Here is a 15124-nt window from a genome sequence, read left to right as displayed (position 1 = left end):
TTTCCCATAAAAATAACACAAAATTGAAACGATATATTTTTTTGTATTTGGAATTGTGTTTTGTTGGGGTTTTTGTCTAACCAATGTCCAAATATTCTTCATATATTGTCCATATTTACCATTCTTTCAAAGTCTTTTAAGCTGTATGTTTTGGTTCCCTTACCAGGCGAAATATGATTTTGTGAATGACTTGACATGTTTGGATGCAGTGAAGGGAGAGGAAGAGATCAGTCGCTTTAAGAATGAGTGTCTGGGTATGGCCGTGCTCCACCTCTCTTACACGGCTCTGCAGACTGGCTCTTCTCTACAGGATGTGGCCAAGCAGACCAGGTGTGGGCTTCAGTTTTCTTCATTGTTCAGAGGAAGATCTGAAAGCTGTTTTAAAGAGGAAGTTAAATAAAAGACACAAGACATTGAAGAATGTTACAATATATAAAACCGCAGATAGTCTTTAAAGGGGTCCTATCGTACATAATTCGATTTTTTTTTCACTCTTTCCACGCATAATGTTAGTAAAGGTTTTTTTTCCACCCTCTCATGTTTCCTACTGTGCCTTGGGGACTTCTAAGTGAATGCCCTCATTGCATATGCATTGAAATACAGCGCTTTCCTGCAGTCACTCACAGGCTACAGGTTTGCTATCAAATACAGTTTTTAAACTGCCCCGTCCTTCAAATTTGCTACAAACCACGAATGTAGTAGAAAAAATGACCAGGCACCTTGTTAAAAACAAATCTTTGTTTTTTTTTAAAAATGAAATTCATAGCTGTATGTGCTACACACAGCAACAGGGCAAGATTCTGAACAATGAATAGCCATTGCTGATGGGTAAAAGTGGACGGTCATGTGTCTAAATGTCTTCATCTAATGTCAGAAAGTTGCAGAAATACAGAATGAGACATTTTTACAGCATAGTTTCAATAAGTAGTCTTTTATTCACTGGGGAGGAAATTACAATGTTTTAGTACATCTATGAAAAAAACTCTTATCTTAAAAGATCGAGGAAAATGAATTTCTTTATTCAATTAAATAAAACTCCCCAATATATAATTGAAGCACTTTCAGATGTGCATTTCTAAATCATTTAATAATGCTAATAGCCATTGTCAAGCCAAATTATTCAAGCATGTTGACATGTTTATGCTCCATCCTTCAGCTTTCTCCGATGCATCCCTCAATCTTTTTCCCGACACATTGCCCGGAACAACTTCCTGACAAGGTTCCGTATTCGGCGTGTGTTTGAGAAGTTTGTGAGCAGTTTCCAGCAGCACACAGTGGGCATGGGGAAGCTTGGATCGCAAGAGGTCATGTACAAGTATCTGTCTACGCTGGAGCGTCTGGCTCCTCATTTTGGCGTCGAGACCTTCCCTGTGTTTCTTCTTGAGCTGAGACCTGATGGAGATGGCAGTGGGTCGTGCCTCATTGCCTCCCGAACACAAACACCCTCTGGGGAAACTGTAAACACTGAACCTACTTATGAGATCAAGGTGTCTGGATCAACTGGCATATGGTGGAGGAAGTTATCAGCACAAAGGGTAAGTTGATACAGTTGATATTTGACATTCTTCTTTACTATGGCTGTACTTTCAAGTTAGTCACATTTTCCAGGTTAATGACTACATTCATAATCAGAGCGGAGAGACACAGTCATGTGATGAACAGGAAATGGACAACTGGAACACCTTCTGTGACTTCCCTGAGATCTCTCTGATAGCCATTCGGGGCGTAAATGTCAGCATCAGTCGACAAGACAACATGTCAATGGTAAACAGTCTGGTAAAGCTATATTTAGTTTGTGTTTTGTATAATATGTGTCCCACCTACATATATTTGTGTTCCAGGAAATGCATTTGGGCTCCAGTCTTCAGGCTCGCTCTCTGGTTTCACTGCTTGATGGGTATTTCCGCCTTACAACCGATGCACATCATTATCTTTGTCACGAAGTGGCTCCGCCCAGAGCGGTTCTCAGTGAGACCAATGACCTGCACGGTCCCATACTGTACGTCGCTCGCATTTCCACATGCAGTCAGTGCGGCCATGTGGCCTTCTTCCATTTTATTGACGTGTTCACTCTTTTCCCTAATGCTAGGGATGAGTTTGTGCTCCAAAAACTAAAGAAAGAACCAGAGGAGGGAGCGTTTATCGTGCGCTGGAGTGTTTTGGATTACCATCGAATAATCCTGGCATCTCTGAGTCGGACAAAGGTAATTCTTTTGATAGGGGGATCAGTTGTCAACTCCTCAGAGTTGGAAGAATTGGGAAATTAATTTGTAATAGGTTAAGTAAATAGTGGTAATTAATAAGGCGAGAATTAAGCTTCGTCATGTAAAGGGAACTTGTCTTGGCTTGAATTAACTAGGTGGCAACTGCGAGTTTCTTATTCATTTTAACACATGGTTGCTTGTCAAGCTTGTTCACGAGAATCCTGACACTTTGTTGTGTATAATTGGTAGTGGCTCACACCATTAAATATAAAAAGTTTTTAGCAGCTGCAGCGTACATTTTATGTGGTGAAAGAACAATATAGTACTACCTGTTTTATACCACTTCTTTTCTGTGAAAAGTGGTGACAAGATAAACGGTTGCTGTTTATTGCGCAAAATGCCCTTAACTCATCCCGCACCTTTTTTCCTACGGAGTGTATTATTGCTTTTGAAGCTTCCAATTTTTTTCCTGATAGATGATAAAACATGCACAAAACAACAAAACAAAACCCCATAGAGACCATAATACACATAACATACAATATACTGTACATAAAATATACAATGTAGAATTATAAATGTAAAAAGAAAAGGAATTAATTATTCTAATTCACCCTCTCTATTTTATAAAGGCATGTTATAGATCTTATTGTAAACAATTCACCCATGCATAGGTTTCATTTTTACGTGTTTTTTTTTTTTTTTTACCTTGTACTGCTCAATCAAATTGTCATAACTGGACCTTCCGGTGAAAAAGTCACTATACAGAGTGAAACAGATTATTGAAAGGAAAAAGTAGGGCAGACTTCTCTCTGGTGACGTATGCAGGACTTCTCCAATCTTTTAGTTCGATAAACTCCACCCCTGCAAGCTCACTTTCATCTGCCTCCACTTTTGAGAGCAACTGCAACATCTCAAAATCCAGTGCATAGAACCAAGTCTCTGCCCTCCTTTTTTCTTTAAATAATCTGTTTCACTTGGATGCACGTCACAATACAGAAGAGAACATCTGTCGCTACTACCGTTTCATCGCTATTTTTCTTAATAATTTCTGCTTGACTTTAATTCTGGCAGGAAGGAGAAAATCCAAAATACAAACAGTTCCGAATTACACACAAGGGCTCCTTGTTCAAACTGGAAGGCTGGGATCAAGAGTTCTTCAGCATAAAGGAGCTCACCGTTAGTTTAAAGACCTCTGTGCTGAAGTCTGGAGAAGACAGTTTCACTTTGAAGAAGTGCTGCCTGCCCAGACCAGGAGGTGAGAGTGTGCGTGTGTGTGTGTGTGTGTGTGTGTGTGTGTGTGTGTGTGTGTGTGTGTTTTTAGCTTGGCAGACTTTACAGTCAAACCTCTGAGTCATCCTGGATTGAATTTCTGATTAGGAAAAATTCCACAGAGGTACATGATTCTTATCACTTGGTGAGTCATCCTGTTAACATTTTTTATTGTTGTATTGCAGAGCTATCAAACCTTCTCGTAATGAGAAAGGGTGCAAACAGTAGCATTAAAACTGTCTCTGATTCCCTCAACCTGAGCCAACTGAGGTTTCATCAAATTAAGGACAAGGAGATTACAAAGGTATGTGATTATACACAAAATCAGTCGCCTACTTATCCTCACGAGCTGAGCTCTACAACACCAAACCATTGATAAGGACATTTTCTTGCATTCCACTTTGGCAGATTGTACTGATGTACTGATTGCACTGATAAAATGAAAGCAGACACTACATTATAAATCACACATGTAGTTTGTCATATTGTCAACTATGCACTTTGACCTGGAGGATCTTTACGAAATAAACCTTTAAACATAAACATGCATCACAGGAAAAGTCTGATATTTTAAAGGCCCCCTGAAATCAAAATTTTAGTTTTTTAGCTTTTAGTATGAATATGTTAGGCTCAGCTGGTGTGTTCCAAAACATTGACAAAATTCACATTTAGGAGATATAAGCATTCAAAACTTACAGTCTCCCACTTCCGCTAAAATGGATCACAGATTTTTATGACATCACCGCAGACTCTTCATCAGCTTCATCAGCTTCTCATCACACTTTCCTTCCAATCAAATGCTCTCTAGAATCTAAAGCTCCGCCCCTTATGCTATAAATACCACCTGGCCAAAGCAACCATTCAATATGTTCCGCCGTAGCTTCCTGTTAAAATGGAAATTACGTCAACGCATCATACAAAGCTGCGCGTTCCAAGGCACTTCAGTGGGCCTTTAATGAAACTAAATGAACGGCCTTTACAACATATTTTTTTGCATACAGTAATTAACAAAAGTACAGTTTAATTGGAAATATTTGAGTTACTTGAGTACCATATTTGAGTTACTGTGTGGAAATCAGGGGAAACAACTACAAAACCAACCTACCGTCGTTATGCACATTACAAAAGAGAGCAATCAGAATCATTCATAACATTGGATATCAGGAACAGACAAATCTATTATTCTTAAAGTCACATATATTGAAGTTCACTGATATGGTTAAAGAATTCAAGCTTAAAATAAGAACAGTTCTAAAAAGTATGTGCATCACTATTTGTGGGGTGAGGTCGTGGAATGGTTTGGAGCAGGTGTTAAAACATTGTACAAACATTAAACAGTTTAAAAAAGTTATATAAAAACACTTTATTAAAAGGATATGATGAGGAACAGAGGTGATTGTGAGTGTGGGTTATAATACTGATTGCATTGGGATATGTGAATATAGGGTGAAGGGTTGTTTGGTGCAAAATGTAAAAGTTGGTTTGGTGTTAAAACTTATGCTATGTTTGTTATCTTGCTATGATATATAAAATGATATATATATACTGGAACTATTTAGAGTTACTGTATATAAGGGGTGGGAAAAATAATAAGCTTCTGCTTCATCCCGCTCCTTTTCGAACATATTGTAATTATTGTTATAATACTTTATAGATATTGTTTGTTAGTTTTTTTCGGTATGTTGCAACATACTTATTGTATTTTATATTATTTGTATCTTTTTTTGTTTTTCGAAATAAAATAAATAAGAATAAATAAATAAACTTTTTGTACAAAAAATATATTGTATATATTAAAAAACTTAAATTAACTTTAACAATTATTCTTCACTGACATTGTTTTCAAGTACAGTAATTGTATTAGTGGCAGAATATTTTGTTGTGTTAGAAATAACATCATGATTGAGGGATAGTCGTAATTTGTTCTCAAATTTATGCAAATATTTAAAAAAAATAAAATATGAAAAATGTGACCTTCATGTAAGAAAAAAGTCAAGCCCTGCCTCATAAAATACCCGTAATTGACGAAACACCTGTTGATCTTTTTTAATGGATACAGGAGCAGCATCTGGGACGAGGCACCAGGACTAACATTTACTCAGGCTGGCTGAAGATACACGGCTCACTAGAGGATGACGTCAACGAATTCAATAACAATCACCGCAACGTAAAAGGCATCCGGGTCGTCCTTAAAATTCTGGACCAGAGCCACAAGGACATAGCGCTAGTAAGAGTTGTCTGGTTAGGAATTGTATGATAAAAACAATGGCAAAAGCATGATGTTGTCTAATTTTTTTCTAGGCATTCTTTGAGACAGCTAGTCTCATGAGTCAGGTGTCACACTGTCATCTGGTCTTTGTGCATGGTGTTTCAGTAAAGGGATCTGAGAGTGAGTGTTGTGCCCTTTTTTAACTTCCTCTTTAAAGGGCGCAGGTGTCGTCATAGGTGTTTTTGTTGAGCTCCTTTTTTATGCACAATCTGTACTTTTTACCATCCGTCAGACACATTATGTATCTGTTGACTGGACTGTTTTTATTTGAACAGACATCATGGTGGAGGAGTTTGTGGAGTTCGGCCCATTAGATGTGTTCCTGCACAGAGAGAAGGGTCGTGTCACTCCTCAGTGGAAGTTTACTGTTGCTAAACAGCTTGCCAGTGCTCTTTGCTATCTTGTGAGTGTTGAATTCAATATGGGACTTTTAAAATAGGACAGCTTGCATCCATAATTGACAAAAAAATCACTCTGATTATTCTAAATTATTAGTCTGTGTTAGAATGAATAACACGAATACTATCCTATTTCACCCCAAAATCAAAAGAAAAATTATTTTTTTGTTTGCATTAAGGAAATTGAAGCTTATATTTAGGATTTTTTTTTTTTCATTGAATCGTTATATACCAGTTAACATTACTGTAATGTAAATGAAGTTTATTATAATTATTAAAATACACAGATTAATGAGATTATTTAAAGTGCACATACACACAGGTCACTCACACACAGAAATCGCGCTGCACACACACACAAACATTCAAGATACTTATCAACGCTGCCCCGCGACTTTTATTAATAAAATAGCTTCGCAAATAAATTACTACATTATATTTCTCAGCAATGAGAGGGAAAAAGCGCTGTTTTTGTAGTAATTAAACTCACAGCTTCATTATTAGTAGAGAGAGATGCTGAACAGATGCAGGTAATTCACACACTCATCTCTATCTCTCTCTCAATAATTCATTCAAATAAATGCTATAATTCATTCATTCAAATAAATGTAATCTTACGGTCTACTTTATCTCTGTGTCTTATTTAAAGCTAACGAGCCGTAACTGACGAAAATAATTGTCACTTTTACCCTTCCGGCAAAATATTGCGTTGCAAAAACATCAATGACAGCTTTAAGTTGTCAGTGTTGTCAAATGAATATGGTATAAGCGGGATAATCCACGGCTAGCTGTGCATTAAACTAAATTAATTCACTACGCTTCGCATCGGGTGGTTCCTTGCCTCCACGTTGCACATTAAAATCGTTAATGCACAGCTAGCCTTGGATTATCCCTATTTATTTATTTTTTGTGAGATTGACCCATCACATTTTTCTTCACAGGAGACAAAGCGCTTGGTCCATGGAAATGTCTGTGGCAAGAATATTCTGGTGGTCAGGAAGGGTTTGGAGGAGGGCTCATCCCCTTTTGTGAAGCTCAGCGACCCAGGCATTTCTCTCTCGGCTCTGTCTCGTGGAGGTAACCAAGAACTGTGTTGTTATTCACACGTTATGTACATCGAGATGAGTACATCCTGTCCTTCTTTATCGGTGTCACTTTTTTCGTTACTTCACTCCGCTTGTCACTACTGTTTACTTCATCAGATTCTCTCATGGTTGATAGAACAGGAAGCTACAAACCAACCACTTCCTAATGGTGATGCTCACTTCCTTTAGTCTAGCACGTTTTTTAATGTCAAGGATGATCACATTAACAGCACCGAAGCAGCTGTCCAGAATAAACAGTGACAGAAACCCTAAGTATTAAATGAATTAGCAACACACTAAAACTACTCAGCTCATAATAAGATCATAATGGCGGGGTTTGCAGAGGAAAGAACCGCTCAGGTTTTCACCAGAAAATGTAAAAGTCTGTGTTTGATATGTTAGTGTTTTTATGTGCAGAGCGTGTGGAGAGAATCCCGTGGATCGCCCCGGAGTGTATCGCCGACGGGGCCCGTATAGGAAGCGCTGCCGACCAGTGGAGCTTTGGAGCAACTCTGTTGGAGATCTGCAACAACGGAGATCTTTCTATCAGTGGCAACACACTGCCTGAGGTACGGCTTCCTCTAGCTGTGCACCTGACAACCCACACTCTCAACGTTTGCTCACAAGCTCTCCTCTGTCTACAGAAAGAGCGATTCTATGAGACGCAGAGTCGCCTGGTGGTGCCGTCATCTCAAGAGCTGGGCAGCTTTATCAGCATGTGCCTGACCTACGACTCTGCCGCACGGCCGTCATTCCGGACCATTCTGAGAGAGCTAACTGAGATTCAGATTAAAAGTGAGCTTTTAATGCAGTGAATTCATGCATGCTGTGGGGTTTTCTATTTATTGTATTATCATTAAAGCCAGTTTTCCACTGTCGGGGCAAACCGTTCTCGCTGCTTAACCGTTCCATTCCGTGCCAAACTAGTCCAGCCTGTACGGATATGGATTCGAGCTCTTTTTAATGTAATACAAATGCGTCAGTCGTTGTCTTGGTAGTGCAAGAGTTTACAGATGGTATGCAGTGTAAATGTGTGAGCACGTTATGGATGATAATCGGATATTTCTATTATTTACTTGTGTTTAAGTCACTCAAATAGCGCTATTAGCAATCTACAGAGAAACTGGTAGCCATGCAATGGACAAGTCACTAATCCTGAGTGGCGACGTCACTACACGCATTCTACTAGCCAAACGTGCCAAGATCAGTTTGTAATCATGCTGTGCCAAACCAAGCTCAAGTGGAAATGTAACTGGAACCGTTCGCCCCGAGTCCGATGGAGAAAAAGCAGGGTTTTTTTCTGTTCATACAATGAAAGTCAATGGGGTCCAATGTTCTTCTTGTGTTTCACTAAATAAAGAAAGTCATACAGGTTTGACATGAGGGTGAGCGAACATGACAGCCATTTTGTTTTGGAGTAATACTAGGGACACAAGATGAACCGTATCTGTCAAACTGGCCTAAGACTATGGAAGTCAAGTATAGTATTTAAAAAAAAAAGCTAGGCGTATACAATATTTTAAGTTGTTGTTGGAGCCTAGATGTTATTATAGTAATGTTGATTAAAAGAAGAAAAAGTGTAAAGTTTAATCAGTAAGAAATATATTAAAATAATAATTCCACACAAAACAGTTATTCCGAACAAAAGATCAATTAAAATGAGCATTTCTGGTTCCAAAAAAAATTTTAAACATGAATTTTCATTTCAGTGCATCACTGTATTAGTATCAGCTGATATCACTTTTTTCTGATTAAAACTTTTTTCTACCCCATGTTACAAAAGAACTAAACAATACATAAAAAATGTTAATGTCTTGAAGCATGAACATTTTTATCTGGAACTGATTTTTTTGTTTTTTTTTTGTTGTAAAGAATATTGATTTATGTTGTCAGCCATAATATTGTTTATCAAGCATAACAAATATCATTATCAGTATCGACCAAAATTTAGATGTTGATGCATCCTTAGGTAATACCATGGTACTGAATTAATACTATATTCATGTTTTATAGTATTTGCACTGTTAAAAAAAAAAAAAAAACCTTTTTGTTTGTGACTTCAGAAATTGTTATGCTATTCTCTTCCTCAAAAGATCCAGACATTTCATCCGAATGTGAGTCACTTCCAGACAGAGACCCCAGCATATTTTACAAACGTTACCTAAAGAAGATCAGGGATCTGGGAGAGGTCAGTTTACGGTTTCTGTGTTCAGACTGTGTTCAGATCTTACCGTCATATGGCAATTTCATATGATACTGTGTGACCTGCTTACAGGGACATTTTGGAAAGGTGATGCTGTACATCTATGACCCTAACAGTGATGGAACAGGAGAATATGTTGCAGTGAAGGCCTTGAAACAAGAGAGTGGAAGTAACCTTCACGATTCCTGGATGAAGGAGATCGAAATACTCAAATCACTTTACCACAACAATATTGTCAAATACAAGGGGTGTTCTACTGAACAAGGTGAGCAAAACTACCAATATGTATGCTTCAAATTCTAGGAAAATGGACTCAGATTTAAATATTGAGTCTTATCCAGTTTTTTTTTGTCTAATAAAACCCTCTCTTGAATAACAACTCCACCTTCACTGACTATAGCAAGCAGCAAATCAGTGATTCAGTAGGAAATATTTCATCTACTCATGCAAAATGTGATGCCACACTCATAGTGTAGCATATGTGGTATTTTGTTTTAGGTGGACAGGTGGTACAATTAATCATGGAGTATCTTCCACTGGGAAGCCTCAGAGAGTACCTGCCTAAACATCGGTTGGGAATCGCACAGAGTCTCCTGTTTGCACATCAGATCTGTCTGGTGAGGAATTCAGACACATTAAAGTCATACTTAAGCTAACTGATAGTCCTCACTCTTCTAATTTGTCCCATGTTGTCCAATCTGTACTGCTGCACCTGTAGGGGATGGAGTATCTGCACTCCCAGCGGTACGTCCACCGGGATTTGGCCGCACGGAATGTTTTGGTGGAGAATGAAGGTGTGGTTAAGATCGGTGACTTTGGCTTGACAAAGTACATTCCCGAAGGGGAGATCTACTATCGTGTTCGTGAGGACGGAGACAGTCCTGTGTTCTGGTAAGCTGTAATAGCTAGAGGCTTGGGGAGATGGATAATGTTCTCTAATGGTGATAACATCTTGGAGAATGCTTTTATCAATAAAACATGGTCTGTTAATGGATTTATGGTGGTGTCACTCAGTGAAAGCACAAGTATTTTTGATATCGATCGACACAGAGAACGTTAGAATAATCGAATGATTCCACAGCAAATAAAATAATTGAATAAGAAAAACAATTTTTTGCACCCTTAGGTTTATCTCCAGACGTTGAAATGTTAAAGTCTTCCTGAAGTCAATAATTGTATCCCTTAAAACTCATCTTTGATCACCAAAATGACATGTAAACCTTGAATTCCTTGAAAACAAAATTATTAATGCCTTAAAATAGCTTGAATGTAACTCTACACCCTTGCTTCATTTAATGCTCACTGTTCTATGAATATGCAAATTAGCCCCGCCTCCACTCACTCACACCAGCTCAGAGACGATCACGCATTGACGTGATTGGGTTACAAGGTAGTTTGTGACGTCAGAAACACCAGCGATTTCAAACCGCGTTTTTGAGACTGTCTTTGGTTCGCTGCAGTTTTAAGGAGAAAATACTCAAAGCAATGCTGTTGACTTATGAATTTACACATGGTTTGTATTAAGGCGAGACACGGCAGGCAAAAACATCGTTTTTTTTTTTACTGGTCAATTTTGAGATTTTTGGATATTTGTCTTCAATAACATGTCTTCTTTCAGACTTGTGTTGAAAAAAAGTCCGAAATACACATTTAGGTCTTTATTTTATTACACTTTGTCTGTTAGCGTCTGTAGATTTCTCATAAATTCAACAAAAGTTTGCGTTCTTAATCAACATGCTGCTCCGCAATCTCTGCCGTCACCCTGTCATCACATGCACCGCTAGGAAGCTCTCTCTCTTGCGTACAATCCTGTCGGATCCAAATATGGTAATTTCCTTTTTATCAGCAACCAATCGTGAAAGTAAAAGGGCTGAATGCGCAATCTCATTGGCTGATGAAAAATCTTTAAAGCCCGTTTTCTCAAAATGACTTTTCTCTCATACTCCAAGTCCGAAATCTCCACTTCAGTAGCACCCATATACACCAAACTTTCCAGTCTTGTACCTAGTTATATTATGAAGACATTTACAGAGGGATTTGTAAATATATTATTCCTAGCCTGATTTATATAACATTTTATTCCAAAAAACATGGCGAAAATCATTTTTTTAAGGCTATTGACAGTATTTTATGATTTACAGGATAACAAAAGTAGATATCCATAAATCCCTCTGTAATTTTTTTCCCCATCTAATATGTGAACACAATGAAAAAATCATTTTTAACCTGGCTTTATCCAATACTCAGATTTTGTTTTTTAAAATATATGCAAATTAGTGCATATTTGATTAGATATTGCCTGATTTGCATATTTAAACATTAAATTACAGAAAACTTGTAATACATTTTTTCTCATCTTAATGTAGGTAATCAACTGGGAAAGTTTCATGGTGATATCTGCTAGTTAAAAATGTTACCCTACTCACCTGTAGTGTCTCGCCTTAAAGCATATAAAAAAATAAAAATAAACATTAAAAACTTGATTTTCACCACAGGGGGACTTTAAATTCATCTCTGGGCTTAAAACAAAGAGCAGTTATTCCAAAACATGTTATTTCTTGGGTTTTCAGGTATGCCATAGAGTGCCTGAAGGAGAGCAAGTTTTCCTTTGCCTCTGATGTTTGGTCTTTTGCTGTGACCCTCTATGAGATTTTGACCAACTGCAATCATCGCCAAAGCCCTCCTTCGGTAAGTCTCGGTTTATGTCATTTTTTGTATTGGCTTGTTGTGTTTATGCTAAAAGTGCAATCAGTAATGTTCAGATTTTACACATAAAGATATGAATGAGTTGCCAAATACACTACTGTTCAAAAGTTTGGGGTCGGTAGAATTCTTTTAATGTTTTTGTAAAAAGTTCCTTCTGCTCACCAAGCCTGCATTTATTTGATCAAAAATACAATAAAAACAGAAATGAAATGTAATTTATTCCTGTGATCAAAGCTGAATTTTCAGCATCATTACTCCAGTCTTCAGTGTCACATGATCCTTCAGAAATCATTATAATATGATGATTTGCTGCTCAAAAAACATTTGTTGTTGTTGTTGTTATCAACAGTATTAAAATTTCAATTTTATTGACGTGTATAGTATGAGACAGAGAAAAACTAGGGATGCACCGATATGAACATTTTTGCCGATACCGATAATTCTTTACATTTGAAAGCCGATAACCGATATATTGGCCGATAAACCTTAATCCAAATTTTTATATAATTTTTGAGAGCCTGATTACAAAATCAAGTCTCACCATTAAAAGCCATGTCCCAAGCACACAATTATAATGTTCTCATTTTAATTGTATGTAGCCTATATACACTGGACTTGCGCTGCACATGTTGCCCTTAACTATATTTCCCTTTTTTGAAGTTATTCCAATCATATTTTGAAGCAATTCAGAACCATCATGTTGAACAGCGCGCATCTGAAGTGTCTCAGCTGAAGGAAATAATCCATTATTTGTTGGCTTCAATATATCGGCCAAATTTTCTTATCGGGCCGCTAACGATAACATAAAAAATTTATATCGCCCACCGTATCGGTGTAACATAACAATGTTATCGTCATCGTGCATCCCTAAGAAAAACAAAGATGAAATGGAATACAACTTAACAAATGCTAATCGGATCTGGTGTGAGAGAGTGGCAAGTATTAAACAAACCTCATGCATCCAAGCCAATAGAGGTCAGTGTAGAGCACAAGACATTTGGAACAAACAGCCAGCAAAATTAAATGTAATTGAATGCACCGTTTAGGAAACTGTTTCCTTTATTTCATTAAACACCCCAAAACATTTATTCACCCTTATTGTCATTACAAACCTGTCTGACTTACTTCTGTGGAAGTCTTATATAAAGCTATATGATGGCTTTACATAAAGAACAGACCAAAATTGAAGTTGTTATTCACTGAAAATCTTGCCCTCAGCCATAACGCTCAAATCTCATTCTGTGAACATGACCCACCAATTGGATTTGCAACATATGTCGTATGGAAAAGAACAGTGTGAGCATTCATCGTGATTTCTCATTTTGTGTTTCACAGAAGAAAGCAAGCCAAACAGGTTTGGAACTATCTCTTTACGTTTGCAATATCTCTTAAGCTGATAGATGTATGACTTTGTTTTCCATAGAAATTCTTTGATATGATGGGATTGGTCCATGGTCAGATGACTGTGGTTAAACTTATTAGCCTCCTGGAGAAAAACGAGAGATTGCCGTGCCCTCGAGACTGTCCCCGTGAGGTAGTGTGAAACTAAGTGGCACATATATTCATAAATTCTTACAAGTTTATTCGAACAACCTATGAATCACAGCTTCATTTACTGAATCCTTATTGCAGGTTTACTTACTGATGGAGCAATGCTGGGACTTCAACCCTGGGCAGCGTCCGTCATTCAAATCCCTGGCTGATTCACTTGACGACATCCAGGGAACATACAGACTGCAACCGTCTGTGCAGCTCGCTCAGCTCAACCAAAGCTGACCTGACCTTCTCTCTCTCTCTCTCTCTCTCTCTCTCTCTCTCTCTCTCTCTCTCTCTCTCTCTCTCTCTCTCTCTCTCTCTCTCTCTCTCTCTCTCTCTGTGCTGTTCTCACAGCCTGTAACCACAGCACTTCACTGTGAGCCTGACCACACTAGGCTGTTCATGTCATTGGCCCATATTTTAAGAAAAGAGGATTTTTTATACAAATGTTCTGTTTAAGGAAACCCACATACTATACCTCTTTTTCCACCGAAACTGTGCCTGTGTCCGTGCTGGAGTCAGTGCTCAGATCTGCAAACCTCCCTCAGAACTGCTTAGAGAGGTGACCAGTGACATACAACTGTATAAAGCTATTTATTTCAGATGGACGGGGAAAATAAAGTGCTTAGCGCAACTGCATGAGAAAAAATAGCAACAGTGTTAGTTAACTATTTTCTATATATATGGAGCAGAGCAATGGGAGGGGCATGTTTCTTTTGGGTAGGGATGTGCTTGTTTGGGTGTCAGTTTTAAATATCAACAGTGTTTCTCAGAAATCGCTTACTGCACTTTTTCCTTGCTGTTAAACTGTAATAACCAAAGAATGCATAGTTGTGAACATTATTCATTCCTTAATCAATGTAACTTTGTGTAAATACTCTGAGGTATGTTTGCTTGCTTTCTGCTTTTATTGGTAGTAAGCAAAGTCTGTGACAGGCTGTTATTTGGAAGGCCTGAAGAATATGAATTAAGATGTTTACAACGATATAAATGCCGCTTTGAATGTTTTCCTTTTTAATTTATATTTTTTCTTTTTAAAAAAATGTGCAATTCTACTTATGTTTAATGGCCTTTTGTACACAATCTTGTGTGAAATGCTATTGTCTTAATTGTCCCACTGAATGTATCTATAAAAACTCTTTTAATAAATGTAATTATTGAAAATGTATACCAAAATCAAATTTTTGGGATGCATCTTTCTTTTTATAACTGGATCCTTTTGGATTTTCATTCGATCAGAAAGAGTCAGTCAAATTTATCCTTTTTTGTAAATGCCTGATATAGATCTTGTGAAGGATTAAAAGTATGAATATGTTTGTTTTTTTCTTCTTTTGACGCCTCTCTCTGGCGATGTATGATCGACTTCTGGTCCGCTTAAACCTCGACCCTCCACAACTGTGTGCAAGCTTATGTTCGTTTTAAATGCAACGCTCACATCTAAAAAATCCAGT

The 15124-nt window shown here is 37.7% G+C and overlaps 2 protein-coding genes across 6 annotated transcripts in view; both read left to right on the top strand.

Moving 5' to 3' along the window:
* tyk2 (tyrosine kinase 2) overlaps positions 1-14887 on the top strand; it is a 31061-nt gene extending 16174 nt beyond the window's left edge. For 4 of the 5 annotated variants that reach the window (XM_084408062.1, XM_084408061.1, XM_084408063.1 and 1 more), the window contains exons 5-24: positions 167-330; positions 1157-1535; positions 1609-1764; positions 1842-1999; positions 2090-2204; positions 3279-3462; positions 3662-3780; positions 5536-5703; positions 5778-5865; positions 6021-6148; positions 7085-7220; positions 7646-7797; positions 7873-8023; positions 9322-9416; positions 9504-9696; positions 9930-10048; positions 10150-10322; positions 12002-12119; positions 13561-13671; positions 13770-14887. In XM_084408062.1, coding sequence (XP_084264188.1) covers positions 167-330; positions 1157-1535; positions 1609-1764; positions 1842-1999; positions 2090-2204; positions 3279-3462; positions 3662-3780; positions 5536-5703; positions 5778-5865; positions 6021-6148; positions 7085-7220; positions 7646-7797; positions 7873-8023; positions 9322-9416; positions 9504-9696; positions 9930-10048; positions 10150-10322; positions 12002-12119; positions 13561-13671; positions 13770-13913 — 3051 coding nt within the window. In that variant the 3' untranslated portion in view covers positions 13914-14887. The remainder of the gene's footprint in view (positions 1-166; positions 331-1156; positions 1536-1608; positions 1765-1841; positions 2000-2089; positions 2205-3278; positions 3463-3661; positions 3781-5535; positions 5704-5777; positions 5866-6020; positions 6149-7084; positions 7221-7645; positions 7798-7872; positions 8024-9321; positions 9417-9503; positions 9697-9929; positions 10049-10149; positions 10323-12001; positions 12120-13560; positions 13672-13769) is intronic. The other variant, XM_084408065.1, reaches the window with a different exon arrangement.
* The window catches only part of LOC311304609 (vascular cell adhesion protein 1), a 660847-nt gene that overhangs the window by 41185 nt on the left and 604538 nt on the right, over positions 1-15124 (top strand). The window lies entirely within an intron of this gene.

This window comes from Rutilus rutilus, assembly GCF_951802725.1.
Source record: "Rutilus rutilus genome assembly, chromosome: 1".
In the NCBI taxonomy this organism is placed as follows: Eukaryota; Metazoa; Chordata; class Actinopteri; order Cypriniformes; family Leuciscidae; genus Rutilus; species Rutilus rutilus.
This window is presented reverse-complemented; position numbering and strand designations above follow the sequence as displayed.